This window comes from Triturus cristatus, chromosome 4_2 (assembly GCF_964204655.1).
Source record: "Triturus cristatus chromosome 4_2, aTriCri1.1, whole genome shotgun sequence".
In the NCBI taxonomy this organism is placed as follows: Eukaryota; Metazoa; Chordata; class Amphibia; order Caudata; family Salamandridae; genus Triturus; species Triturus cristatus.
The window spans coordinates 50,924,650-50,952,587 of record NC_140586.1 but is presented as its reverse complement, the minus strand read 5'-3'; the positions used below and the strand labels follow the sequence as shown (position 1 = coordinate 50,952,587).

The 27,938-nt window shown below is 45.6% G+C and overlaps 1 protein-coding gene across 2 annotated transcripts in view; it reads left to right on the top strand.

Moving 5' to 3' along the window:
* The window catches only part of TRIP10 (thyroid hormone receptor interactor 10), a 173,762-nt gene that overhangs the window by 135,324 nt on the left and 10,500 nt on the right, over positions 1–27,938 (top strand). For both annotated transcript variants that reach the window (XM_085600427.1, XM_085600426.1), the window contains one exon: positions 27,107–27,239. In XM_085600427.1, coding sequence (XP_085456553.1) covers positions 27,107–27,239 — 133 coding nt within the window. The remainder of the gene's footprint in view (positions 1–27,106; positions 27,240–27,938) is intronic.

The following is a 27,938-nucleotide window of genomic DNA, read 5'->3' as shown; positions in this document are numbered from 1 at the left end:
TAAGATGCACGACAGAGGGCGTCTTAGAAATGCCCCCTGAACCTAACCTACAATCCACATCTTTTCTGAGGGGCTGCCTAGGCTGCCACACAGCAGACAGGTTGCTGGACCCCTGGGTAGAGAGCCATCTGCTCTCCTGGGCCTGCAACAATGCACATCCTGGGTGAGGTGCGAAGTCTCCTCCACCAGAATGGGCAGGGGAAGCTTCAAAGGCATGCCGCCTTTGTGAGCTTCTCCAGGCCAATTTCTGGCCTGGAGTACTCAGCAACTGGCCCCCACCAGTTCTGACCCCCACTCTGGCGGGAAGACTGGCGGGAAACCCCAAGGAAGGAAAGGGTGTGTGCCAGCCTCTGCCAACCCCATCCCTCAGGTGGGGGAGGCGAGGTGAAGCACATCTCCGGGCTCTCGCCATCTGGAAGATGGGGAGCCCTGCCAAATCAGGACTAGGCCACTGCCCCCCTCCTACAGGAGAGTGGCAGGATAGGAGGTGTACCCACCCCAGGGCAGGGACCCAGTGGTCCCTGCCCTTTACCTACCTGTAACGCCCCTAAATGTAGTATTTAGGGGCACATTGAACCTTCCTTCCTCAGATTCCAGATTCCGGAAAACATAGAAGAGCAAGAAGAAAGAAGACCTTCCGTGCAGCTGCTAAGAAGAGGAAGACACCAACTGCTTTGGCCCCAGCCCTACCGGCCTGTCGACCCTCGAACCTGCTCCTGCTACAACCCGGCACCTCTTGTGGCCAGCAACCTCACAAACCCCGGAGGACCTGGCTACCTTTTGGCTCTAAGCACCTGGGACTCCCATGAACAGAGGCTCTGCTCAAAACCAGCTTCTAACCCCTGGCATCAGCCCGGAACCGCGAACCCTGCACACGCCAAGCCTGGCCTGTGCCGAAGTGAACAAAGACCCCGAGGACGTCCCCCCGGTGACCCCGAATCCGGCACCCAAGGACTCACCTCGACGCTCCTGACGACGCCTGCAGCCTCAGAACCAGGTACCTCCCCCCAACTGCGATCAACAGAGGGTAAGATTTCCTGACACCAAAAGGCACCCCGGCGCCTTGCGGCCCCCTGTGCCCAACTCCTGGGTACCTACCTATCCTCCAACTACCCAACTTACCTCTCGAAGTGGTGGTGGCACCTGAAAAATCTTCGTCCCCGAGCTTGCAGCCTTTTTTCAACCAGGAGCTTTCCCATTGAAATCCATTGAGCGCCTGAAGGCTCAAAAGCACCCTGCACCCAGCCACCCGAGTGGCCCTGGCAGTGTAACCTCTACACTTATCTACTTCCCCATTTGCCCTGAGCAAGTGACCAGGAGCCCAGCTCCCACAGCCACGTGGCCTGCTAATTAGCAGCCACCAACCAAGGTCCCCCGCCTCCCATAGGATAATATTGGGCCTAACTCACTCTGCACCCGGCTGCCCCTGTGCCGCTGAGGGTGTAACAACTGTACTTACCTGACCCTGGGAGACCCCTGAGTCTGTGCCCAAAACCTTAACTCTGTCAGTCGAGTACTTACCCAAAAGCCGATAACCCAATTTTCCTCCATAGGGTAACATTGACTGGTTTCTTCTGAAATTTCTTCTAAGTGTGGAGTTTCTAAACTTTAAAATATTCACCAAAAATCAACCGAGTAACGAAAACGAAAATACTCACCTGCTATTAGGAGATATCCCAGTGCTGAATCCTGGTGCCCAGCACTGACCCTGAAAAATAGTCACAACCATACCTACCAGTAACCCAATTTTCTTCCATAGGAAATCATTGACTGTTTTTCTGTGAAATTTCTTTTAAGTGTCGATTTTTGCAAACTTCAAATATTCTTTAAAAATCGTACCAACTGTGAAAACGTAATTACTTACCTGTTTTAGATAGAGGTCCCAGTACTGAGTCTAGGAGCCCAGTACTGGATTATAAAAGTAACGAGAACCTACTTTACCTGCAACTTGAATTTTCTCCCATAGGGAATCATTGATTGTTTTTCTATGAAATTTCTTCTAAGTGTCAACTTTTAAAATAGCAAAATATTGCCTAAAAATCACAACAGTAACTAAGTCGACTTTTATCACTTGTTTCTAAGAACTGTCCCAGGACTGAATCTAGGATCCAGTCCTGAAGTTACAAAAGTAATCCTGAAAGTAATCTATTGCAAATAACTTTAAACTTCCATTGAGCTCAATGCATTATTGTGTTTGAAATGGTGTTGCCTATTGCAACAATCTGTAACTATCTACAAAAGTCAATTGCATATTTCAAAAGTATTCAACTAAAGCGTCTCATTCTGAGAAAGTATATTTTAATACCTATTGTTGGTTCTAAAATAAAACAAACATATATTTTGTATATAAACCATTGGCCTAGAGTTCAGTTATTGAGTGTGTGAGACCATTTGCTGACTGACTGTGTGTACAACAAATGCTTTACACTGTCCTCTGATACTGCCTTACTGCTCGACCAAGCTACCACTTTAGAGAGTAAGGTTATATCTAACTTTAGCCTCTGCCAAACCTCTGGGGACTGTGGACTCTGTACACACTGTACCTATTTGGGAACAGTATATACAGAGCCACTTTCTTACAGATGGGGCGCAACTATTCTCCTGTATTTGCTGGCACGCCCCGCCATTCCCCAGTCCCTGTGGGGAGTGACTTCCTCAGAGCGACGCCCTGGTTTGCACCGTTGGGCTGCTCCTGGACTGGGATGGAGTACTTTGGCCCTGTTGGCTTTTTGTCTGCTTGGTTTGTTATTCTTTACCCTATCCTTTTTTTCTCTCTTTTCTTCTCCTTTCTCTGGTCTATTGGGTGGAGAGCACAGATATATCGCGACATCCTATTTCCTTGGCATAGGAGCTCCTGGGCATGGGAGAGGGGCTACTCTACTACCCATTCGAGCGAATCCTGTCTACCTCCCCATCCTCTTTTCCATCCGACACCAGCCCCACTTAGGTCGGGATCCAAGGGAGGGTGGTATGGTGGCTTGCACAATGACCCACGCTCAATTATGTCTGTAGTCGATGATGGCCCAAATTAAATGTCTGTCCCTCCATGTAAATGGCGTCAACGCCCCCAATAAGATAAGGCAGGTGTGGCGTTACCTCCTTATTCATGACCCAGATGTCATTTTCCTCCAGGTAACCCACCTCTTGCGTACAGACACGCAGCACATGTCCCACCCTAAATTCCCCAAGCAGTTCTGGGTGTCAGCTCAGACTAAAACGGCAGGGGTGGCTATTCTTTTTAATGTGGGAAGCCCTGTACAAGTTTCCCAGGTGCTGCGGGACAAGGAGGGGCGTTATTTAAAACTCACTCTACTCATCCATGGTAAGGCACACACGATGCTCAATGTCTATGCACCTAACCATGCACAAGATGCATATCTCCGGACCTTACTTAAGGTCTTGCTGTCCCGGGAGCCTGACCCCATCCTCCTCGGGGGTGATTTTAATCTAGTATGGGACCTCAGCCTAGATCGCACCACATCTTCCTTCCAGGGCACTGGTGCAATGTCTGCGGCACTCAAGCTGGACTTTGAAGCCTTGGGTCTCATAGATGCGTGACGATACAAAGAACCTGGGACTAAGGACTACACCTTTTACTCCCATGTCCACCGCTCTTACTCTTGAATCGACTATTTCTTTCTGTCCCAGTCTCTCATCCGCTCTTTGGATTCAGCGGCGATCTCGGATATATCTATCTCGGACAATGCCCACCTGGAGGTTACCTTGACGGGTATGGGCAGGAACCCCTGCTCCGCTCCTCGGTGGCGAGTTCCCCCACATGCCTTACGGGACCAGGTTGATGTGGCCGAACTACGCCAGGCGATTCAGGCCTATTTTGTAGATAATGACCTCCCAGACACTAATGGGCAAGTCCTATGGGATGCCTTCAAGGCCACTATTCGAGGCATCATTACGTCCATCTCCATCGACTGCATGCGGGAATTCCGCCTGGTTGAAACCAATCTAGCTCGCGATATTAAACTGCTGGAAAAACAGGGGCAGAGTGCGCCATCTCGACAGACCCAAAAGCAGCTGGCCTCACTTCGGGGCCAAGTAAAGGCTCTAAGGTTCAACAAAGCAGAACATTCCCTCCTAGCTCTGAAGCAGAAATTCTATGGGGGGGGCAACAAGGTGGGTTCCCTGTTGGCTCGTCGTCTTCGTCTAACTGTTTCCCGTAACCACATCTCCAAGATCGCGCTTCTGGTGGGGACATGGGCTTCCACGGAATCAGCCAAGCAGCAAGCGTTTAGCTTTCTTCTCCGCGCTCTACGAACAGGGCGATACCTGTAGGGACATGAACGACCCATTTCTGGCCTCCTGTCCCTGAATGCCACTAGCTCCTTTTCATAAGCAACAATTGGACAAACCCATCACTGCAAAAGAACTTCAAAACGCATTGAAAAGTTTTCCTATTGGCAAGGCGCCAGGCCCTGCTGGCCTTACGAGACCGTTCCACCGTCTTTTTCTTCCAGAGTTGCAGGCACCATTACTGCGACTCTTGAACTTCTTTTCCGATACAATGTCTGTCACACCGAGCATAGCCGGAGCCGAGATAGTGCTTATCCCCAAACCTGGGAAATACCCAACATCGTGTGCTTCATACTGCCCCATTTCTTTGCTAAATGTTGACGTTAAATTATATACCAAAATATTAGCCCAACATCTAGCTCCCCATCTACCTGGTCTGACTGAGCCCGACCAGGTGGGCTTCATACTTGAACGACAAGGGGCGGACAATCTCCGGCGAGTAGCCCACGTGGTGGAAAAGGTCCAACGCCGTAACATCCCGGCTCCCCTCATTTCTCTCGATGCCGAGAAGGCATTCGACTGGGTAGACTGGTCCTTTCTCAAGGCGGTGTTGCAAAAGATAGGCCTGGGCCTGGTCATGATTGCCTGTATCATGGCCCCCTATATGGTGCCGTCAGCGAAGATCAGACTCAACGGTCTCCTTACCCCACCCTTCTCCATCCATCGGGGCACGCGCCAGGGATATCATTTATCGCCCTTGCTCTTTGCCCTGGCCGTGGATCCCCTGGCAATTGCCATCCGCCAATTGGCGGAAATTAAAGGCCTCCCATTTGGGGGGGGTCGAGCACAAAATCGCACTCTTTGCTGATGATATCCTTTTGACACTCACTAACCCCGAGAGCTCCCTCCCAGCGCTGCTTGATATACTCTCCTATTTTGAGTTGATCTCGGGGCTTAAAATCAACCTTGCTAAGTCACAGGCGCTTAACCTTACCCTCTCCTCGCAACAGCTTGAGGAGCTTGGGGATGGTATCCCCTTCCAGTGTGCCTCCCAATCCATACGCTATCTAGGTATTAATGTCACGGCTACGCTGGACTCGTGGACACAGGCAAATTGGCCCGCTGGTAGGAATTCAGTTAGGGATGACCTCCGGCGATGGAAATCGCTACCTATTTCCTGGCTGGGCTGCCTCAACGCGGTCAAGATGTCCATTCTCCCAAGATCCTTTACCTCTTCCAAGCACTCCCAACCCCTATTCCCCCAAGGGACATTGTGAGCCTTCAACGGGAGGTTAATGCGTTTTTTCAGGGGTGGGGAAGGCCGCGATTCACTACCAAAGTATTAATGCTGTCGCAGGACCGGGGAGGGCTGGCATGCTCCGATTTTCTTGTTTATTATTGGGCTTCACATCTGTGCTATGTCTCTGAGCGGGTGGCTCGAGAAAGTGAGAAACATTGGTTTCACATGAATAGAGGTGTGGCCTGCCGCCCGCTATGGGCTCTGCCTTGGTTGCCAAGGGGTGCTCGCCATCGTAGCACATATATTGCTACCCCAACGCGTACGGTTCTAGAGATATGGGACAGAATTGCAGTGGCCCGAGGTCTTACTTCCTTTCCCTCCCCTCACACACCCTTGGCGCGCAACCCGTGGTTTTCACCAGTCCTCCAGCCTACATCCTTTCCTGCATGGGCAGCTGGGGAGTGTCGTACAATCTCACATCTATTCTTGGGGGGGGGGGTTAAATTCTTATGAGAAATGCTGGCAGGAATTTCACCTCCCCAACACCGCACGTTTGGAATACCTTCAAATTCGCCATTGGCTACATACTCCTTCATACACAGAGGGCGCCACGCACCAACTTACCGCCTTTGAATCCTTAGTCTGCTCTTTTGATGGCTCCCGGGGCCTCATCTCTAGGACTTACAAGGTCCTTCAACACTCATATGCACTACCATCTCATACCTATCAACCACGCTGGCACACTGATCTTGAGGAAGACATTTCCCCTGACCACTGGGAACAATTGTGAAGGGACATTCCTGGCACTTTAAAAAACATTGTGCAACAGGAGACAGCTTACAAAATCATGACCCGTTGGTATTACACCCCCCTCAGATTACAAAAGATGTTCCCCAATTCCACGCCTATCTGCTGGCATTGCCAGACCGCCCCAGGTTCATTAATGCACATATGGTGGTCTTGCCCGCTAATAACTATCTTTTGGAAGGAGGTCTTGAGCCACATCAGGGAGGTGATTGGTTTTCCCATTCCGAGTGTCCCAGGGGTAGGGATTCTTGGACTCCGGCCGAGGTCTCTTAAAGCCACGACTCACTCGGACTGGCGCTTGATTTTCCACATGCTTAATGCGGCGAAGCAGGTTATAGCACTCCATTGGAAGAAGGCCTTGACCCCCCCCCCACCTCCTCGGTGTGGCTCACCCGTCTAGGGCAGGTAATGGCCAGCTCCTCTCCCATCGTCTAGCCCACACTGATGCTAAATTCAAGCGCACTTGACAACCCCTAGTTTCCAGTCTCTCTAAACTGGAACATGCTCGAGCTGTCCCTCCCCGCTTACGGGCTCTCCAACTGTTCGATGACCCTCTGCTCCCTAGGGGAGAACTCTGAGGAGGAGCTGGGGTAGGCGGGCTGGGGGGGTATACAATCCTCCCATGGGGTGGTTGGATCCGATGCTCTGACCTGGGGACTTACTCCTCCTCCATTATAGCTCGTTCTCGCCACTGGAACGCTGTGCCCTCTCCTCTTCCCTCCTCTTTTCTTCTTTTCTCTTATCCTTCCTTCTTTAGCTTCTTGTTTTGGCACCTTTTTGTTCCTTTCTTTCTTCACAGGCTAGCAGACATGGGGGCTCCCCCTGATACCTTGTTGCAGGCTGCATTTTGTGCCTCTAGCGGCTGTTGGTCCCTGGTAAGCTGGTTACTAACAGATCGCAACAAGCCTATGATGATTTTGATGAAATGCTATCCACCACTAGGGTCTGCAGTGATAATCCACAGTCAGGTTAATTCTTTTTTTGTTATAATTGTTATTGCTATCCATGTTCTTATCCCTTTGCTGTACTTATTGCTTGGCGATACACTACTGTCTCTTCAAACTTCCGTATCAGTGCACCACGCTATCCACAGGTTTATAGCAGACACGATTGTAATCGCTCAGGTATACCAGACTCGAGCAATTGAGGGACTCCTTTATGCTTGGTTAGTATTGGCATTTCTGAGCCGGGAGGGGGCTTCTCTTATCTATCTAGCCATGCCGAGTCCTCCTGTTGTTTTTGTATTTGTTGCCCAAGTGGTGTGCTGTATCTTGTATAACTTCACTGAAGTGGACAAACGATGTATACACTGTATTCTTGACTGACTACTACTGCCTATTGCCTGGTGTTTGTTAATATTTTCTCTTTGTCTACAAACTTAATAAAAGAGATTTAAACAAATGTGGAGGTCACACATTGACAATACGAGCAGCAGCCTTCATACTAACTTTTTGCAGATAGAGCCTGAATGAAAAGTAACGTTATTGATCAACACGACTCAGTTGACATGGGCTAGTAATCAAGATAACCTCATATACATACTGAATGTTTTGGCAGCAGATGCACAAGGTGTGAGTCAAGTGGGTGCACGGTGCTTGCTGGTGTTTTGAACTAACCTGATACATTTCTGGCATTGGAACGTATGGCAATTTCAGCTTCAGACGTGTTCAACTTGAATGGTTTTGTCCATAGATCACTTGCTGTGCTGGTAGTCCCAGTGACTGTTGCTACAAAAGTACTTCGTAGCCTAGGCAACCTACTGTGAACGGTTTGGAACAGGTTTTTTTATCACTCATCGTAAATGTGGAGAAAGCAGTTATTCACAGATAAGGCAGAATCTCTTAATGGTTTATGTAATGAAGATGTATTTTCATCATTCGCAGTAACCACATACACCACAGAGCAACTGTTTCCTGCCAATCATTAGTAAGAACCCTAAATAACAACATATTCCAAAATAGCCCTGCCGGCAACAGTCTCTCAAAGAACCCCATACACTACACATTAACCAAACGTATGCAAGCTGTCTTACTTGTCATATGGTTTTGCAGTGACTCCAGTGGGTTGATGCCTTTGTACCAATTTATTTTTTTATTTTACTGGAAAAGGTACATTTATTTAACTCCCCTCTGTATTTTCTTCCTGGAGGCTAGTTACTGCATTTTGATGGGCCTTTCTGGTGGCTGGCAACTGGCTAGCTCATCTGAACTTCCATTCCACATCCTACTGCGCATTGTCAAAGAATGAGCTGTTTAAGGGAAAGCAGCATTGTGACACACAAAATGCTCAACTACATGCAAACTGCGATGACGGTGGATGAGCCAGCTGGCTGCTAGCCGTCACAAAAGTTTTTCTAGGGCATCTAGATTGTATGAGAACAGTGTGACTGTGATGTTGGCTTTAAGGTTCACCTTCCTGAATCATTGGGAGTTGAATCGCCAAGCAATAATTTTAATCAGTTTGTGTTGGAAGTAGAGGGAGTCCTTGTGTACCTCTTAGGACACTGTGCCATTCCGGCTGCTGACAGCACAATTCTGGTGGGATCCAGCAAAGGTGATAGATTCTCCCATGTCTGACTGGCACCCTAATCCCAGTATAGAGCATCTTGATCATTGTGCTGTGAGACACGATCTGAAAATGACACCAGTCAATCTTTGGAGATTCCCGTCGACATTACCCATGACTGCACCTTGTTTGCTTCTGGATGGAGGTTTTTCAATAGGCAGGGTTGACGGCATCCTTTACATGTATTTGGGTCTTTGCAAATTGGAACTTTTTTCTGTGCTTTAATTTACATGCACCTTGTTTTTAATTCTTTTTTGGCTGTATGTTTTTATTATAAATCCACATACTGTACATCTACCATTGGGTCAATTTTTTTTATTTTTATTTGTTTCTACTTGGACCTCGAGCGTGTTTAGGGTGACTCTTTCCCACGTCACCATATATATTCCATACAGCAATGGAAACCAACCATTCTCCTGCATGTCTGGATGTGCAATTGAGTTCTCCGATTGCAAACAATTAAGAGTTCTAAGGATTTCCATTGACAGCACCAAAATGCAACATCAGGGCATCACACAGGGCATCAAATCAACTTGGACCAATGTCCTTCACATGGAACAATTTTTAAACAAGCAATCTTGCTGAATCACTATCTAAGAATGGCTTGATGCATATTTAAGTTTACTGGCTATGGAAAATACTTCCTATTATCCCACTTCAGATCTATTCAATGCTTTTCCTCTAATAAATTAATGATGTTTGCATCAATTATATATTCAGTGATCAACACAACACTGGATCAGTGACCATCATCATAAAATCTTTATTTCGCTACTTTTTCCTAGCATAAAAAGTATACATACAAAAAGTAAATTTCAAATATATAGTCAACAGTAAGATAAGCATTAACACATATCATGAATATCAGTTCATCCATTGGTAAGGTAATAGTTAAAGCAAGCAGTGTTATACAACACATAATAAAATCCACTTTCTTTAAAATACATAAGACAAAAGAAAAAATACATTCGGTCTGCCGTAGTGGTCAAATTTGTTGTTCAATAACTTAATATACAGCGTCGTCTGAGACTCAAGTATTGCCAAAAATAGGATGAGAGCAAAAAAAAACAATGGGCTATCCAGCTTTCATAAAAAAAATCTCAAACAATATATTTTAGCCTTGTATCTGTCATTTCATGCGCTTCAGTGCTGTAAGACTTAAGAAACTGATTTTGGGCTCACTAATGGCAGTGAGTGAAGGATGATTTATACCGAAAGACCCAAAAGACTCCGAGGATGATTAAGAGTGAGGAATGCAGTAAGGTTGGTGATGGAAGGCAAATTACTCCACCCTTTATGTGCGCAATGAAGTATTGTAACAAAGTTACTGCTGAAAGGATATAATATTGAGGCGAACTGCAGCCCATGAGCCTCCATCTGAAGAACTAGCTTTAGCGGACACAAGTCTTCGAGATGAGAATTTAACCTCTTCTTTATGTCAACCTTGAGCCGAAAGGCAGACTTGCTCAGAAAGTAGAAGTTGGTTGTTTGCAGTCATGGACCAGAGCCTGGGGGCCTGAGAGGGCTGTACATAGTTAGAAGGCCGGCCTCTCCTCAGTGACAGGAAACATAGCAATAATAGGGAACTCAAAGCTTGCCATATTACAGCTGCTAATTTATCCTGCAATGGCTGTATAATTTCATCAGGTACAACCTTCTATTGTGTGCTCATTATTTCCCTATTTTCATCTTCTCTGTATTATTTTAGGATTCACTCTCATCTGGTGTCTTTCCTGACTTATACAACTTTGCAATTGTTCTTCTCCTCCTCCTTAAAAACATTTCTCTTGACCCTTCTTATCTTTCCTATTTCTCTTTTCTTACCTAGCTAAACTTTTAGAATCAATTGCCTTGTTCCAGTTAATCTCTGCTCTTCAATTACATAAGATCCCAACCCCTGTACATGCCTGGGATTCATTGTTTTTCACAGAAACCGCTATATATTTCCATCTTTCTTCTTTAAATGTCATAGCAAGCTTTCTTCTGTGATTATTTTATAAGAATCTGTACTCCGCTTTTGACACAGCGGATCAACTTCCTGTTCTAAATTATTTCTCTGCACTATATCTGGGTTTTGTCTGGAAATGCTTTTGCTTCGGTTGAACTAACTGCTGTTTTTGCTGTATTGTGGAGGGGCTCTGGGCCAGCTTCCTTTCTTGTTCACTTTGAAGTTCTGCAGGATAATCTTCCAGGGTTTTTACATTTTTCCTTTGTGTACTCTCCCAATACCGTTTATAATTTTTAATGGTTTTATTATAAGCTTTATTTTGACAGCTCGTGTTATAAAAGCGATAAACACCATTCATATTAAAACGATAAAAACTGAACAATACATACAACAGCACATTACAAATAAATATGTGTAGGTGAGCCGTCAGATGTCCGGTGACACCCAAATTACAACATGCAGATCGACGAAAGGCAATACAACTATAAATACAATTCAGTAATAAAAACATGCGAAAAAAGCTGGCTCTCAAATTTTCTTTACTTCTTTTTATTTCTGGAACTCCAAGCTGAAGTTTCTGCTCATCTGTTTTATAGGGATGTTTGGATTACCACTCATTTTGTGAAATGTAATCCTAAATAAGCTTAAACCCTTTTCTTCCTTTCTTCATTAAGTATCTCTCTTCCTCCTGCTCCTATTTTCTTCCTTCCGTCATAGCTGCCATTCTGTACATCTGCTCACATATTTTCTAAATTCGCCTCTATTTCCGAAACCTGTAATTTTGATCTCTGCAGTATTCACAAAATATATTTGCTCCTTGCTTTATCTTCTTTAAAACGTTTAACACAAACCCTTGTTTTGTCCGTTCAGGTTCTGTTCTTGTTTTTATCCCTAAATATCCTTGCCTTTCTTCAAATACTTCAGATTTAGTTGGTCCTTCTTTTATTGTCATTTTACTTCAAGCTCATATCACTCCACACCTTGACTAATTTCACTAACTTCCTGTCCTTTGGTTTAGGTTTCATTTTTGGGCTCTGTTTTTAAGTCTGTTCTCTTACATGCCCAACTCTCTAGTTTTCTTTTTTACTCCTGCCCAAACCTTAACGAACACAAAACAAGGGGTATGGGGTAATTACCAATGCACCTATCTCTTTGACTATAATGGTGATATTTTGTAATATTTAAGGGTGCAGAGAATCAGAGGCTCAATACCCCTTAAACCTCCAAGGATAAAGATCCCATGCGTTTACAACATCAATGATTCAGCACTCCCAACATGTATAAAAATTAATATTTTGCACAAGTTCAAACAAAGTAAAGAGAAGCACATCAATTCAGCAGGTCCCGGTTTCTTTGGTTCTTTATTGAAAAAATTCTTCATAAAAACGACTGTAACCAGCGCGTTTCGACCTCAAAGGGCTTCTTCAGGGTTCTTATTCATCAACTCCACCAACCAGGTCAAGTCGCTTGTTGAATGGCTTCTTAATACACTATTCCAAAGTCAATTCTATCAGTGTAGGAATGGGTTTTTCAGCCCATGTATATTTATTCTATGTATGAACTGCTCCCGCCTCATAGCCAAAATAGTGACCATTTCTTCGCGTAGTGTGTCGGATACATAAAAACTCTATTTAGATCGGGAAATTTGTGGTAGGCCGTCAGGCCTAATCACATCAGTCCACCTTGCAGTCGATGGAACAGACTCCATTTAAATTCTGCCCTCAGTGCCACGCAAAGTTTCCTCGCACCGACTGTGTGCAACCTGTGTGTATCTCCAGAGCACAACGAAGAAGACTGTGACGATCTTTCCACTCAAAGAAAATGCTCTGCGACATGCAGAGCCAAAGCATTGAATCCATTCCGGACCTCTTCGGAGATTTCGAGCGAGCCACCTACGATGCACTAGGGGCCAAAGAAGAACAACAGAAAGATCCTGTATTTGTCTCTGAACCCGGCTCCGATATGGACGAAGAGGTTACGCAAGGTCAGCATATCGTGAGTACTGAGCCTCCCTTGCCCCAAAGTCCTACTCTGCCCAAGAAAAAGTGTCCGGTCCCACCTCTGCCTTCGGGCCATGGTCGGCACAGAGAAAATGTTTCCAACGCCCCGCCTTCCGGCTCGGCACTGAAACACACACTGAAGCCTTTCGGCTCAGGATCGAGTCGGGCACACTCTGGCACCGAGCCGAGAACTTTGGCCCCGAAATCCAAACCACTCTTGGAGCCGGTTCCTTCGACACTGAAACAAAAACAAACTTCGGATCTGAAAACTTCAGCACCGAAAACATCGGCGCCAAAAAGCTTGGCACCTAAACACCAAGATACTATAGTACCGAATCAAGAGACCCGTTTTGACGTCCCACCTTCAAAACCGAACCCGAAACAGAAAGAACTCTATATTAACCCTAAAACTGGACATATTTCTACAAAATTGCCACATAAACGTAAAGCTGAGTCATAAGACACTCGTCACATTCCTTTAAAGGGGAAACATGTTGGCAGTAACCCTTCTCCACCTCCTCCTCCTCCATCACCTCCTTCCCCACAAAACCAACATTTACTAATAACACCTACTAATTCGCCACATACACCTGATTATCAGGGTGATGGGGGAGATGATCCTTTGCCTGCAGACCCCTGAAAGGATGAAAATACTGACTCATCCACAGACAGTGATCCTGACCTTTATCCTTCAAAGCCTTTCCCACCAGATGACAATGTAGGTTATACAGAGTTGTTAAGCAGAGCTACTGAATATCATGGAGTACAATAACATAAGGAATCCCTAGAAAAGGATTTTCTCTTTGAGACCCTTAGTAGTTCACAAAGATCTACCTACACACTACCTATGCTCAAGGGCATGTTGAGACATGCCGACAACAAATTTAAAGACCCAGTTTGTGCATGCATTCTTATTCCAACAATAGATAAAAAATATAAGCCTGCACCATCAGATCCAGTTTTCATTAAAGGCCAGCTACCTTTAGACTCTTTAGTAGTCTCCAATGTCCGTAAGCGAGCCAATTCACAAACGTCAGGGGATGCCCCTCTCCAGACAGAGTCAAAACTTATTGACGCCCCCGGGAAGAGAGTAGCCTCCCAAGCAACAAATCACTGGCGTATTGCTAACACCCAGGCCCTTCTAGCCAGGTACGACAGAGCTCACTGGGACAAAATGGAGCAATTGCTGCAATTTCTGCCAGATGAGCATAAATCCAAAGCTCAAGATTTGATGCAAGAAGGGAAGCCCATCTCTAGTTCTTCTATTAGGTGTGCTTTAGATGCCATTGGCAATGCGGCTAGGACAATCAATACCAGTGTACTATTAAAAAGACACACATGGCTCAGGATTTCCGGGTGTAAACCCGAAATCCAAGCTTCCATTCTAAACACACCATTCGACAAACCGCATTTCTTTGGTCCTGTGGTAGACACGTCCTTAGAGAAAATGAAAAAGGACAGGCGTAGCAAAGTCCATAGGAGCCCTACAATCCCCTTCCAACCGTGGCTCCTTTAATCGCTCCTTCTATCATGGGGGGGTCCAAGAATATCTCTTCAGACATTGCCTCTACTCCATACAAAGGCAACAATCAGTCCTCTTCCTCGAGAGGTTTCTTTAGAGGTGGGTACAGAGGCAACAATAGCAAAGGTAGAGGTAAAGGTTCCACTACATGCGCCTCCCTCTCAACTAACAAACTGTGACTTGCATAGGCTTTCCCCCGATCATTCAACACCTGTCGGGAGGCGTCTTTCACAATTCTTCCCCATCTGGCAATCAATAACTACAGACAAATGGGTAATCGGAATCATCCAATCTGGTTATTGCCTGGAGCTTACCGCCAATCCTCCAAACATTCCCCCACATTCACACAAAATGTCACCAGAGCATCTACACCTCCTCAAACAAGAGGTTCAGTCTCTCCTTTTAAAAGGAACCTTAGAGCCCGTACCGCTACAATATCAAGGGTAGGGTGTATACTCTCAGACCCATTCTAGATCTCAGAGAGCTAAATCATTACCTTCAATCAGATCATTTTCACATGGTAACACTTCAACAAGTGCTACCACTTCTACAGCAAGGCGACTTTGTCTACTCAGGACTTAAAAGATGCATATTTACACATTCCAATACATCCCGCTCATCGCAAATATCTCAGATTTGTGCTAGCGGGGCAGCATTACCAATTCAAAGTGCTTCCATTTAGAGTCACCACTGCTCCCAGGTTATTCACCAAATGCCTTGCAGTAGTTGCTGCTCACCTGAGAAGACAACCATTTCATGTCTTCCCTCTCACATAACACTACAATGACTACACCAACTAGGGTTTGCAGTCAATGTGTTGAAATCTCATCTACAACCTTCCAACATACAAACCTATCTACGAGCCACTCTAGATACTCAAAAAGCTCTAGCTTTTCCCAATGCAGCCTGAATTCGCAATATACAGGCTCTAATTGCTCAGTTTCAGACCAACCACTTACTACAATCTTGAGTGTATATACAAATGCTGGGAATGATGGTGTCTTGCATCATATTTGTCCCCTATGCAAGGCTTCGCATGCTTCACTTTCATGAATGCTTAGCGAGTCAGTGGAACCAATCACAGGGACATTTAACCGATCTAGTATTGATAACGGCCGCACCCATCGCTCTCTGCAGTGGTGGAACCCACAAAATCTATGCAAAGGGCGGCCATTCATAGACCCTGTTCCACAGAAAGTGCTAACAGCAGACGCATCGCTCACTGGTTGGGTAGCTCATCTTCAAAATCACACAATTCAAGGCTTGTGGAGTCAAAAGCAATAGGATCTCCACATAAATCATCTGGAGCTGCTAGCAGTGTTTCTAGTGCTCAAAGCCTTTCAAAGTCACCTTGTAGGTAAAACTGTCCTAGTCCGTACCGACAACATGACAGCTATGTACTATATACAAAAACAAGGGTGGACACTCTCTCTCCAACTGTCACACCTTGCACAAGCCATTTGGAACTGGGCCATTCATCACAAAATGTATCTCCTATCGGAACACCTTCCAGGAGTACACAATCAGATTGCCGACCTTGTCAGTAGCCAACGGCAGCAAATCCACGAGTGGGAACTTCAACCTCAAGTTCTCCTCCCATACTTTCAAAATTGGGGTTTTCCACAATTAGAGCTTTTCACCACACACGAAAACGCAAAATGCCCAAGCTTCGCCTCCAGGTATCCACACCCACTTTCCAAAGGCAATGCACTATGGATGAACTGGTCAGGGATATTTGCCTACGCTTTCCCGCCTGTCCCACTCACTCCACTACTGGTTCGGAGGCTCAGGCAAACATCCCTCACACTAATCCTAATAGCTCCCACATGGGCCTGTCAACCTTGGTTCACAACCCTGCTGGAGCTGTCATTAGTTCCACATCAAAAGCTGCATCTCACATCCAGTCTTCTCACCCAGAGCCATGGAGAAATCAGGTACCCAGTTCCCAAAGAACTCAACCTAGCGATCTGGCTCCTGAAGTCATAGAGCTTGGTTATCTCAGTCTTCCACCTAACTGTATGAACATCATTAAAGATGCCAGAAGGTCTACTACAAGAGCTTGATATGCAGCTAAATGGAAATGATTTGTTATATATTGTAATATTAATAATAGCAATCCTTTGGATGTTTCCATACAAAATATCATCTGTTATTTATTACATCTGGAGCAGTCAGGATTAGCTTCTACATCCATCCACTTACATCCCGCTGCAATAGCTCCATACCTACAAGATAGACAACACTTGTCTCTCTTTAGAGTACCAGTTATCAAAGCCTTAATGGAAGAACTGAAGAGGGTAATACCACCAAGACTTCCACCTGCCCTAGTGTGGAATCTTAACATAGTCCTTACTCGATTAATGGGTTCACCTTTTGAACCAATGCATAAATATGAACCACAATTTCTCTCATGGACAGTCGCTTTCCTCCTTGCAATTACTTTACTAAGAAGAGTAGGTGAGCTACAGGCACTAACTATAGAAGAGCCTTTTTTCCAGCTTCACATAGACAAAGTGGTTCTTCGTACTAACCCTAAGTTTCTACCTAAAGTAGTACCTGCATTTCACATCAATCAGTCGGTTGAGTCACCTGTGTTCTTTCCTCAACCAGATTCAATAGCAGAACAAACTACACATCTTGGATGTTAGAAGAGCTTTGTTATATTACATTGAAAGAACAAAACCGTTTAGCTGAACAAATCAACTTTTTGTTGCTTTTGCTCCACCTCACAAAGCTAATCCTATATTCAAATTAGGTATTGCTAGATGGATTGTTAAATGTATTCAAACTTGCTATGTAAAAGCAAAGAGAACTTTGACTATACCCCTTAGAGCACATTCCTCTCGCAAACTAGGTGCTACTATGGCTTTCTTAGGAAACATTCCCATAGCTGACATCTGTAAAGCTGCAACATGGTCTACACCGCACACATTCACCAAGCACTATTGTGTAGATGTGTTAGCGAGGCAGCAAGCTAATGTAAGCCAGGCAGTACTTAGAACACTCTTTCAAACAACTACAACAGCTGCAGGTTAGCCACCGCTCTGGGAGAATACTGCTATATAGTCTATGCAAAGCATGTGATCTACAGCTCACATGACTTGAACGGAAAATGTTACTTACCCAGTAAGCATCTGTTCTTGGCATGTAGCGCTGTAGATTCACATGCCTCCCCGGGTACCTATACCTGTTGCAGTTTCTTACTCCTATACATATGCATGGACATCTCTATTCTACTCTTACTAACTCCATTCGCACCCTCTGAGGGAAAACGAACAATGGAATCGATGCCCATGCACACTATCTCCGAAAGGAGGAGTCACCCTACCTCGTGACTGTAAAGACTTCTTTGAAGAAAAACGACTTGCAAACATCTAGACCCAACCCTAGATGGCTGGAGTATGCAAAGCATGTGAATCTACAGCTCTACATGCCAAGAACAGATGCTTACTGGGTAAGTAACATTTTCCTTATATCTGGCGGCAACCACAGGATACTGAAATGCTCTGCCTGAAGGCCACAGGATAGAAGGTGAATATATACATGCCAGTGGCTTGGCATGTCACTAACTTTCAACTCGTCTTAGTCTGTTCGACCTTTTTCGGTGAAACAAGCTGGAGGATTTCAAACAACACTAACCATATGCTCATAGGAAGACATAGGAGAGAGATGGTGCTGAAGGGCCAGCTGAAATGCTAACATTAGTACAGCTCTTTATAAAATCGGATGACTTCAGGCATCCACCAGTCTATTATTATTGTGTGATGCATAGCTGCATTTCTCTGGATTTTGAACCGTGATATCATTATATTTGCTGAACCTATATTTTGATGTCCATCACTTATTTGGTCTAAAAGTAGATGAGGTTTTCAAAAAGGTTAAAAAAGACACTGAAAGGGCACCTTAAGGAGGTCCTTGCACTATGAATAAGATGTATTTCTGTCAGATGATTTACCACTCTTGTTGAAAGAGGTAACAGACTTTCTATTCAAAGGGAGCAGAAGTTCAAGAAGAGGTACGTTTCACTTGCAGAAAGTTAGCAGGGCACACACCATACTTCCCTGATCACCAGGACACATAGTACCTTGTGACCCATCCTATATCGGAGAATGCTCAACCACGATGTGCAGATGTAACACTTTAAGATGACAACTCTATTAGAGAATACCATTTAAAAATGGAAGAAGACTATAAAACTGCACACCAATCTCAATGATACTTTCTTGTTCATCCCCGTGTCTTTACTACTCAAACAGTACCAGAGATTTGCGGCAAATGGCAAACGCAATCCAGTTAGCTGTCCCACCATTTCGCATCTGTTCTACTCTGAGGCCTTCCCGTGTGTATCATTGGTGTCACTACATTGAAGCCACAAGTCCCTCACAATGTGGATGGGTCGCTGAAGAAGAGAGAAGTCCTTCAGGGTAATCCTCAGACTGTTCCCATGAGGCACAGGGTCAAGACGGATGTGCCTATGGCTGGGTCGAAACTGGGGTGGCGAAGTGAGCTAAAAAACGATGATGGATTCAACCCAGATCTGTGACTGGGGGTGAGTTTCTGAAAGGTTTCAGTGCTCAGTCTATCATCGTTTGCTTTAATCCTTGATTCAAACCAAGCCGACCATTCTGTTGCTCCTTAATTTACGTTTCAGTCTCAATTTGCTAAACCCACATCAGCAAAGATGCAAGGATTCACAAAGGCTACTTTAGATTTACTTGCAACATAATCCTATCCAACCAAATAGATAATGCAGAGATTTATGAGAATGATTGCATTTTGGAAATGTCAAAATCTCCGAGAGCGCTGAAGGTGTTGTGTCTTTTTGGAAAAGGTGGAATCAAGCGTTGGTGTATTGCCTGATGCCAGGTTTCACAAAGCCTCGTTGGCCTTTGTGGTCGCAGGTCAGCTGGTTTTGGGACAATCTTGTGCTGGTGAGGACAAGCTACAGAATTAACTACAATGGAGGAACATGACCAATCCGATGTAGGGCACAGTTTCACTGATAAAAGCAAAACCACCTGTGCATGTTGGGTCACAGACTTGGAGGGTTTCGCGATTATTATTATTGGCATTTGTAGAGCGCGCGGCTACCTCCAACGGAGGTGTCCCGGCGCTAGCAGCAGAGCATGACAGAAAAACGCACAGGTGACAAGAGGGTCTAGGCCCGATCAAACAACCATGTTTTCAGGTTTTTCCTGAAGACACGTTCTGAAGGGGATTTACGCAGATGTTCCGGCATGGTAGTTCTCTCCGAGAACGATCTGCCGCCCATCCTAGATTTCTTGAAATGGGAGATTACCAGTAATTCCTGATAATTCGAGCGAAGGGTTCTGCCTTGATGGTATTTCTGGAGTCTTTTCTTGAGATATATAGGGCCTGAGTCTCGAGAAGCTCTGAAGGCCAAGGTTAAAGCCTTGAATTCGATGCGTCTCTTTACCGGTAGCCAATGAAGGCTCCGGAGGTGTGGTGAGATGTGATGGCGGAATGGGACATTCCTAATCAGTCTTGCTGCTGCGTTTTGTATAATCTGCAGCTTTCTAACAAGGTACTCAGGCATGCCCAGATACAAACTGTTCGCATAGTCAAGTTGGGAGATGACCAGAGCATGAACAACGGACTTTCTGCAGCTGATCGGTATAAGCTTCAGGAATCTTCTCAGGGTTTTTAGCTTCCAAAAACAGCTGGCAGAGACTTGGCTAATCTGGGCTTTTCCTGACAGAGGCATCGAATTTGAATCCCAAATTCCTTACCGAGGTTGCTGGGATCGGAGGAGGGTTTAGTGCTGCAGGCCACCAAAGTTTAGGGCTGGGGGGGGGGGGGGGGGGGAAGGTTGGTTGAAAAAGAGCACCTCAGTTTCGTCTGTATTTAGCTTCATACAGTTATCATTCATCCAAGAGGCAACTCTCTGAAGGCAGCTTCTGAAATTCGTAAATGCAGCCTCGGAGTGTTCCCTAAAGGAGAACACAAGCTGCGTGTCATCCGCATAAGAGATGACTTTCACCCCCAGATGTTCGATTATAGGGGCCAAAGGGGCAAGATATATATTAAAGAGGGAAGGACTCAAGGCTGAGCCCTGAGGCACTCCAGATGTCAAAGGGGTGGGAGAGGATACATATGGGTGCAAAAGCACTTTTTGGGAACGCCCCTCCAAGAAGGAGCGGAACCATCTCAGGGTGGTACCCATCACTCCAAGTGCGGCGAGTCTATCTAGGAGGATCTGGTGCGACACCGTGTCGAATGCTGCGGATAAATCCAGCAGCACCAACATCGCACAGTTCCCTTGGTCCATCGTCTCCCTGACTGTTTCCGCCACTTCAAGTAAGGCCGTCTCAGTGCTGTAGCCTGTCCTAAAGCCCGACTGTGAGTCGTGGAGGAGTTTGTGACTCCAGGAATGCAGCCAACTGTGTTTGAACTTCCTTCTCTAGTATTTTAGCAGGGACAGGAAGGAGTGAGATGGGGCTGAAGTTTTTTAAGTCTGCTGGGTCGGCGTCCTCTTTCTTCAAAATTGGCTGGACGAACGCTGTTTTCCAGTTAGTGGGATAAATACCTCCTTTCAAGGAGGAATTCCAAATAGGGTTAAGTACCGGGTTCAGCCATGGGGCTAGGATTTTAAAAAACTTAGGAGGACAGGGGTCGGCTGGAGAGCCAGATTTAACATTAGAAAGTTCAGACAGGGCTGAAAGGGGGGAATTCACTCCAGATCTCCGCGGGGAGAGTAGTAGGCAAGATCTCAGCCGGAGGCCTAGGAGTGGTTATTTTAGGAAAAGCGGCGTAAATGGTCTGAATTTTTGTTTGGAAGAAGGTGGCCAGATCCTCACATAAGTGCAGAGAGGGGGCGATCGAACTTTTCAGGACTTGTGGTTTTACAAAATCTTTCACAATTTTAAAGACTTCTTTAGAGGAATTATCCGATGCCATAATTAGATCTGCGAAATAGTCCTTCAGTGCTTTTCGCTTTAGTTTATGGAACCTTTTTTGAGCCATTCTGTAGGTCTCTTTTGCCACTGCCTCATACTTTTTCCGCCAGAGCCGTTCAAGCCTCTTGCACAGGCTTTTCTCCCGCTGAAGTTCTAACGAGAACCAGGGGGCTGTGGGCTTTTTCCTAGCAGGTTTTGTGATATTGATGGGGGCTACTTTGTCAAGAGCCGCCGTGAACCAAGCATCAAAGACCGAGATGTCTTGATCGGGTTGACCTGTTAGAGGCAGAAGAGTATTTTGAAGTTCGAGACCCATGGGCTCGGGGAGAACCTTCCTCCAGTTTCTTCTTGCCTCAGGCTCCAAACTGGACCCACTGGGCGTCATCTGGCCAGTTAACGTGAAAGGGACCAGAAAATGGTCAGTCCAAGGCAAAGAGAGAGGGTCCTTTACACTGAGTGAGAGGTCATTTGAGAAAATCAAGTCAAGTGTGTGACCTGCAACATGCGTAGGGGAGGGGACCCTCTGAGTCAAGTTGAGACCTAGGAGAGTATCTGTAAGAGTTACAGCCGAAGGGCAATTAGACTTGTCCATATGAACATTGAAGTCTCCAAGGACAAAAAAATTGGTGTATTTTAAGGAGAGAACAGCAAAGTATCAAACAACTCCTGCCAGTGCGAGGGAGTAGCGTCCGGGGGTCGGTAGACAAGTAAGCCCGCATATGAAAGAGTAGAGGTGACTCTGATACAAAAGGACATGGCCTCGATAGGGCCTGCCAACTTGATAATTTTTGATGAAATTTCCCATTTCTTCCTGAGAATCACCGCTAGTCCCCCCCCCACGTTTGGAGTTTGGCCGATTGGCTATTGCCATCCTATAGCCCTCCGGGATTGCCAGGCAAAGATCAGGATTGGAGCTATCTTGTAGCCAGGTTTACGTCAAAAACATAATGTCCCAAGAATTCGTTTTTAAGTTAAGCCATATGTCATCTCTATATTTAGGTAGAGATCTACAGTTAATCATACAAGCCTGTAGTATCACAGGTGATTGAACGAAAGCTATAGAGGATGCTGCCCCCATCCTACCACAACTCTTGACCCCATTGTTGGAAAGCTTCTCCAAGCGGAAGGGACAGGAATCACAACAATCCTTTGATTGTTCAAGATTCCTCCCCCACCCTGATACATCCATGCAGGAGGGCGTCGGACAGCCTTTTTGAGCGAAGCTGAGGAGTTCATTTCGTAGCCAGATGATTCTCGGAGCTTGGAGTCCCTCTCCAGCAGCGTGGCCAGCGCTAGTCGCTGAACGAGCGCGGACGGGCGCAGACGGGCTTGCCTTTGGCGCGCCATCGGCGCGCCCGCTGCACGCGTCCGCTGCGCGGTCGCTTAGGCATGGTACTAATATGCAGTGTCCAGCCCCCGGAACTGCGCGAGGGAGGAGGGGGGAGGAGCCACGTCCCTCCGCAACAATCGACACAACAGCCGTGGCGGAACGGGGACGGGCTCAAAGGGTCAGGTAGGTGCAAAGTACGTTATAATTCACCCCAAGTTGTGCTGCCACAGTACAAAGGCTAAAAGTATAAGAGCTATCCCCACAGATTAAAACAAGGTTTCACCAGGGTTAAAAACAGAGGTTTCACCAACGTTTAAAACACAATATAAAAGCACATCACAAACTTTACCGGCGCTACAAGCACCCAGCGTCTAGCGTTCGTGCTGCTAGCTGCGGCGCGTGAGTCCTCAGTTTGCTGCCAATTTAGAGTGTCCAGTCCCCGGAACTGCGCGAGGGAGGAGGGGGGAGGAGCCACGTCCCTCCGCAACAATCGGCACAACAGCCGTGGCGGAACGGGGACGGGCTCAAAGGGTCAGGTAGGTGCAAAGTTCGTTATAATTCACCCCAAGTTGTGCTGCCACAGTACAAAGGCTAAAAGTATAAGAGCTATCCCCACAGATTAAAACAAGGTTTCACCAGGGTTAAAAACAGAGGTTTCACCAACGTTTAAAACACAATATAAAAGCACATCACAAACTTTACCGGCGCTACAAGCACCCAGCGTCTAGCGTTCGTGCTGCTAGCTGCGGCGCGTGAGTCCTCAGTTTGCTGCCAATATAGAGTGTCCAGCCCCCGGAACTGCGCGAGGGAGGGGAGAGGAGGAGCCACGTCCCTCCGCAACAATCGGCACAACAGCCGTGGCGGAACGGGGACGGGCTCAAAGGGTCAGGTAGGTGCAAAGTTCGTTATAATTCACCCCAATTTGTGCTGCGATATAGGATTAATGGACCTCAGATGAGGCACAGCTGCACTTCCACTTTAAGGCGCTCAAAGCAGTAGAGGTAGCCCTTCAAGCAATCCAGATATGCTTCACAGACTAAGTGGTCTTGATTTTAACAAACAGCTCAGCAACAATGTATTATTTGTGGATTTAAGGGTATTGGGGGGTGTTATGGCATTGGGCAGTCACAATGTGCAGCATCTTTTGTCGGAGCACTGAAACTGGAATCAAACACACTTACAGGAGGACATCCGACAATGGAATTCACCGGACCTAGATCAGGTTTGTTAGAAGAAAACACAAATACTTAAAGCCATTTGTCGCATTAGCTCCAATCCAGAGGAAATGGGCTGTGGATTGCTGGGTCAAGGATATTTGCAAAAGCAGTTGATCCACAGCTCCTTCTTTTGTTTTTAGTACATAAGATGTGTCACTCACCTATGAGGAAGATCTTGTTTGCTCTTACATGCACACCCAACTATGTTTCAAACGTTTGGAGACACCCACACTAAGCCACCACTTTAGAACAATATCCTTAGTTAAGAAGAATGGTAGATTTTACTTCTCAATACCGCGTCACTCAACTAGGCAGTAAGGAACTTGTAATTGAAGTTCTGCCTCGAGAATGTGACAGCCACACCAAAGTGGAAACAATTTGTGCACCCTTGTGTGTCGTGCCATCCTGCCACACAAAGCAATTCAAGCCATTATATTTACGGACAATTAAATAATCTGGTCTTGGACACACATCAAGAGGTGGTTATCTGCAGCCGCTGTGGCCTACGTAGTGAACAGGGAACACCAATTCATATTCTGGCCTTTAAAAAAAAATAAAAAAAAATTATACAAGGCTGGAATTAAATCTGGTTTTGATCAGATGTATAGGAGACCCCTTTGAACAAGTGTTTATGTATGAGCTTAAGGAATTGTCATGGAATGCAGTTTTATTTGTTGCCATAGAGCAACCTCTCTGGCTGGCTCGGAGAGGTGGAAGATCGTAGACAGTAGCCACATGGTTATCTTCCTTTTTGAAAGGCCGTTGTCAGTCTGTGATCTTGCAACCATTTTGATCATGCAGACACGCTTTGTAATTTTCAGTCTCATTACTACCTCGGGTGCCTTTTAATGTGTTTATAAAAACATTGGCACCATTGAGTGGGACATTTGATCGCTCTGACCTGACATTTGCAGGCAGTACTCTGCTAATTGTTCATCTTTATTAGAGTCAATTTCCTACCATTGGGGATTTCTCTCTATTCTGAAGTGGCTGAATACTAACTTAAATGGGAGCAAAACGCAACTACTACTCATCTGAATAGCAAACATCACTGGCAAGGTCGCATCTGGCCCCAATTATTATGCGCTCCATGGTTTCCAACTGAAAAATCTAAATCTCTTCATATAAAACTGCACAAGGATCTCAGATTAATGATTGTCGGCATCATGTTTATACACACATCATCACCTGTGCAAAATACTGCCTTTCTTACCAACATCCTTCCATTCAAAATTATCTCAGCACATGTGTTTTTAAGGGAGTAAATGTTTTATCAGCCCTTTCCTTGGTCTCCCCGAAAAGGCAACTCCAACTGATTCAAAATTTAGCAGACAGTTGATCTGAAGAAAATTTACCCTGTTTGACTGCTAGTCAGAAACTTCATTGTCTGTGTCATAAACCATATTTTCTGTTTCAGAGTCTTTTGCATAAAGTGTTTTCGCAGATTGGTAGCTCATGTCTGAATGATGGATCCTCAGTTTATGTCCTTAGTAGGACCTTACGCTACTATTCTGACTGTTTCACATCCCCATATTCGGATATCAGGGTTAGGAGGCAGGACCCTCATTTACTCTGGTCCCATGCTGTGTAATGAACTTTATATTCACTTTCAAATGATTTTGTATAGTCTTTAAAAAGCATTTTATTCTAAGGATTAATTTTCTAGTCTTTGTAGCTTTGTTAGTTCGGCTTCTTTTGTATTTATTTGTAGTACCCAGGTGCTCCCATGAGGGAGCATGTGCCTTAGTACTAATAAATATATTGCAATGCATTAGGTCTCGCATTTACGCGAGTTTGAGTTATTGACATTGCAAATAACAATGCCTATTGGCATTGTCATTTACAATGCCAATAGCTTTAACTCGTGTAACTGCGAGACCTATTGAAAAGGAGCAACAAGGAGCTGGCAGAAAAGGAAGTGAAGCGGAGAGAAAGAAAAGACGCAGGGATAGGAAAGGAGATAAGTGGAAGTGGGATAAGGGAGGGGAGATCTGGCATCTAGTCCGCTTCGTGATACATGCGTGCGAACGGTTCAAAGGGTGACCCACGAGTGTGCATTAAAGTGATAACTAATGCACGATATTAAACCTAAGCATACATTGCAAATTTGCCGTGTGGCGCTGATCACAGTTCGTTAAAGCAAAAGGCGGCTCTGTGTTCCGATTATTGGAATGAGGTAATGACATACATTATTCTGCGCGCGGTATCAAGCTTTGATGACTAACTGGGAGGTACTGTTCAAGAGTTTGTGAGAGTGGCAAAAGTACGCCAACTCGTAAATGGTAGCGTAAACATGCATCGTTGTGATGTCGCGTACAAGTGCATTTAATAGAGATGCCGTATGACAGTAGTCAGAGGAGGTTCAAGCCCCCAAGCCGGCAAAGTGAAAGTGACCGCGTACGTTTAAAAAAACAGCGTCGGGGTGAATGGCCGATGAGTTAAATTGATCTACTATCTATAGCTGGTTGCGGGGACAAACGCCGATCACGCTGTGAAGGAAAGGGGTGGCAACTCTCACCATATTCATCTTCGTTGTTCTTAGTAAGAGATCAACTGGTTGACACAATACTGCCTTCTATATGCTCGGGGTGTTACGCAGAAGGCGTAGAGAACGTTCAAGCCGACTCGTGACGTCGGCTAACTGTACGTCAAGGCAGAGCCTGAAGACAGACTAAACCGTCCGGGCTACAGAGCGTGAGTGGATGACGTGTGATGTCAATACAGTAACAAGCATTAAACAAGCATTGGCCGCACACGCTTAAAGTTAAAAAAAAAAAAAATGAAAAACAAGACAAGCCCGGCGGAGCGTGGGCGCGAGCGCTTGGGGGCGGGGAAAAATGAAAAACAAGACAAGCCCGGCGGAGCGTGGGCGCGAGCGCTTGGGGGCGGGGGAGCGGACCCTTTGAAGTGCTTCAAAGGAGCCAAAGCTATAGAGAAGGGAGGGGGGAGTGGAAGCAGCTGTGCACGTGCATGTGATCGTGCACTCAAGGTTTAGGCCACCCAAAACTGTGGGTAGCACTTTGAAAATCCCACATATAAAATGTCTCTTCGAGCCTTTGGCTTAGCGAGACCTAAAAATTAAATTAAAATCAAATCATAGGGCATTTTGAGTTCCAATCGACTCCACAGGTGACACTATTGGAGACTCAATAAAATCAATGGCAGGGGACTTTTCTACATTTCGGGAACCCGCATAATCTGGCCACCTAGTGGTTTTAGTTCAGAAGAGATGGATGTTTTAAAAAATTATTTTATTCTGCTAAAGTATGGTTACAGGCAAATAACGCTTTGTTCTTTTATTTGATCGTTTAGGGAGGCTCTGGAAAAGATGAAAGACGTTTATGAAAAGAACCCGCAGATGGGAAATCCAAACATCTTATTGCCCAAGTACACAGAAACCCTGAACAACATCCAGAGGCTACAGCTTGAGGTGCAAAAGTGTGAGGTGAGCGTATGAAAGAGGATTGGGAGCACAAGGCCATGAAACATGGGGAGTGGTGTTATGTGGCTGGTGCCAGCAGTGGTGTGGTGCAGTGGGCGAGAGGGCTGGAGCAGATAAGGTAAGAGATACTCCATAGTGCTTCATTTTATTACACAAAAGTACCATTCAGCTTAGAGTATTACAGGGCTGTTCTGCATAGGCCAGTCTGTGGTTATCCATGAGTGAGTCTGTGATTAGCCAAGTGTAGGTCTTCTGATTGTTTCCGATTGTAATCTGTATAGCCAAGTCTGCTAGTAGATCTATAGATCTGAGCCTGTTGTAGGCTGACCTTAATGTGCATTTGTTGGGTCCGTTCTGCTCTATTGTTCTGCAGGGCGATTTCCTGCTGCAGGTCTGTGGGCTGAAACATCTAGTGTAGGTTTATGAGTGGAATCTTCTAGTATAGGACTGTAGGTATATTCTTTCAGGGTTGATATGTAGGACAGTCCATTGGGATAAGTTTTTGAGGACATCCATCACTATTAGTTTGCCAAGATGGATCCCTTGCACAAGGTTGCTGGGGAGTTCCCCGGGTAAGAAACGAGCCTGTCCATGAATTACAGTTGCTGGGTGAACCCTTGGGCATTTGTGTGTTAATTTCTTTAGTATTTTTCTTAATCCCTTTCCCCCCTCTATATAATAGCTTGGAAATGGTGCAGTTCC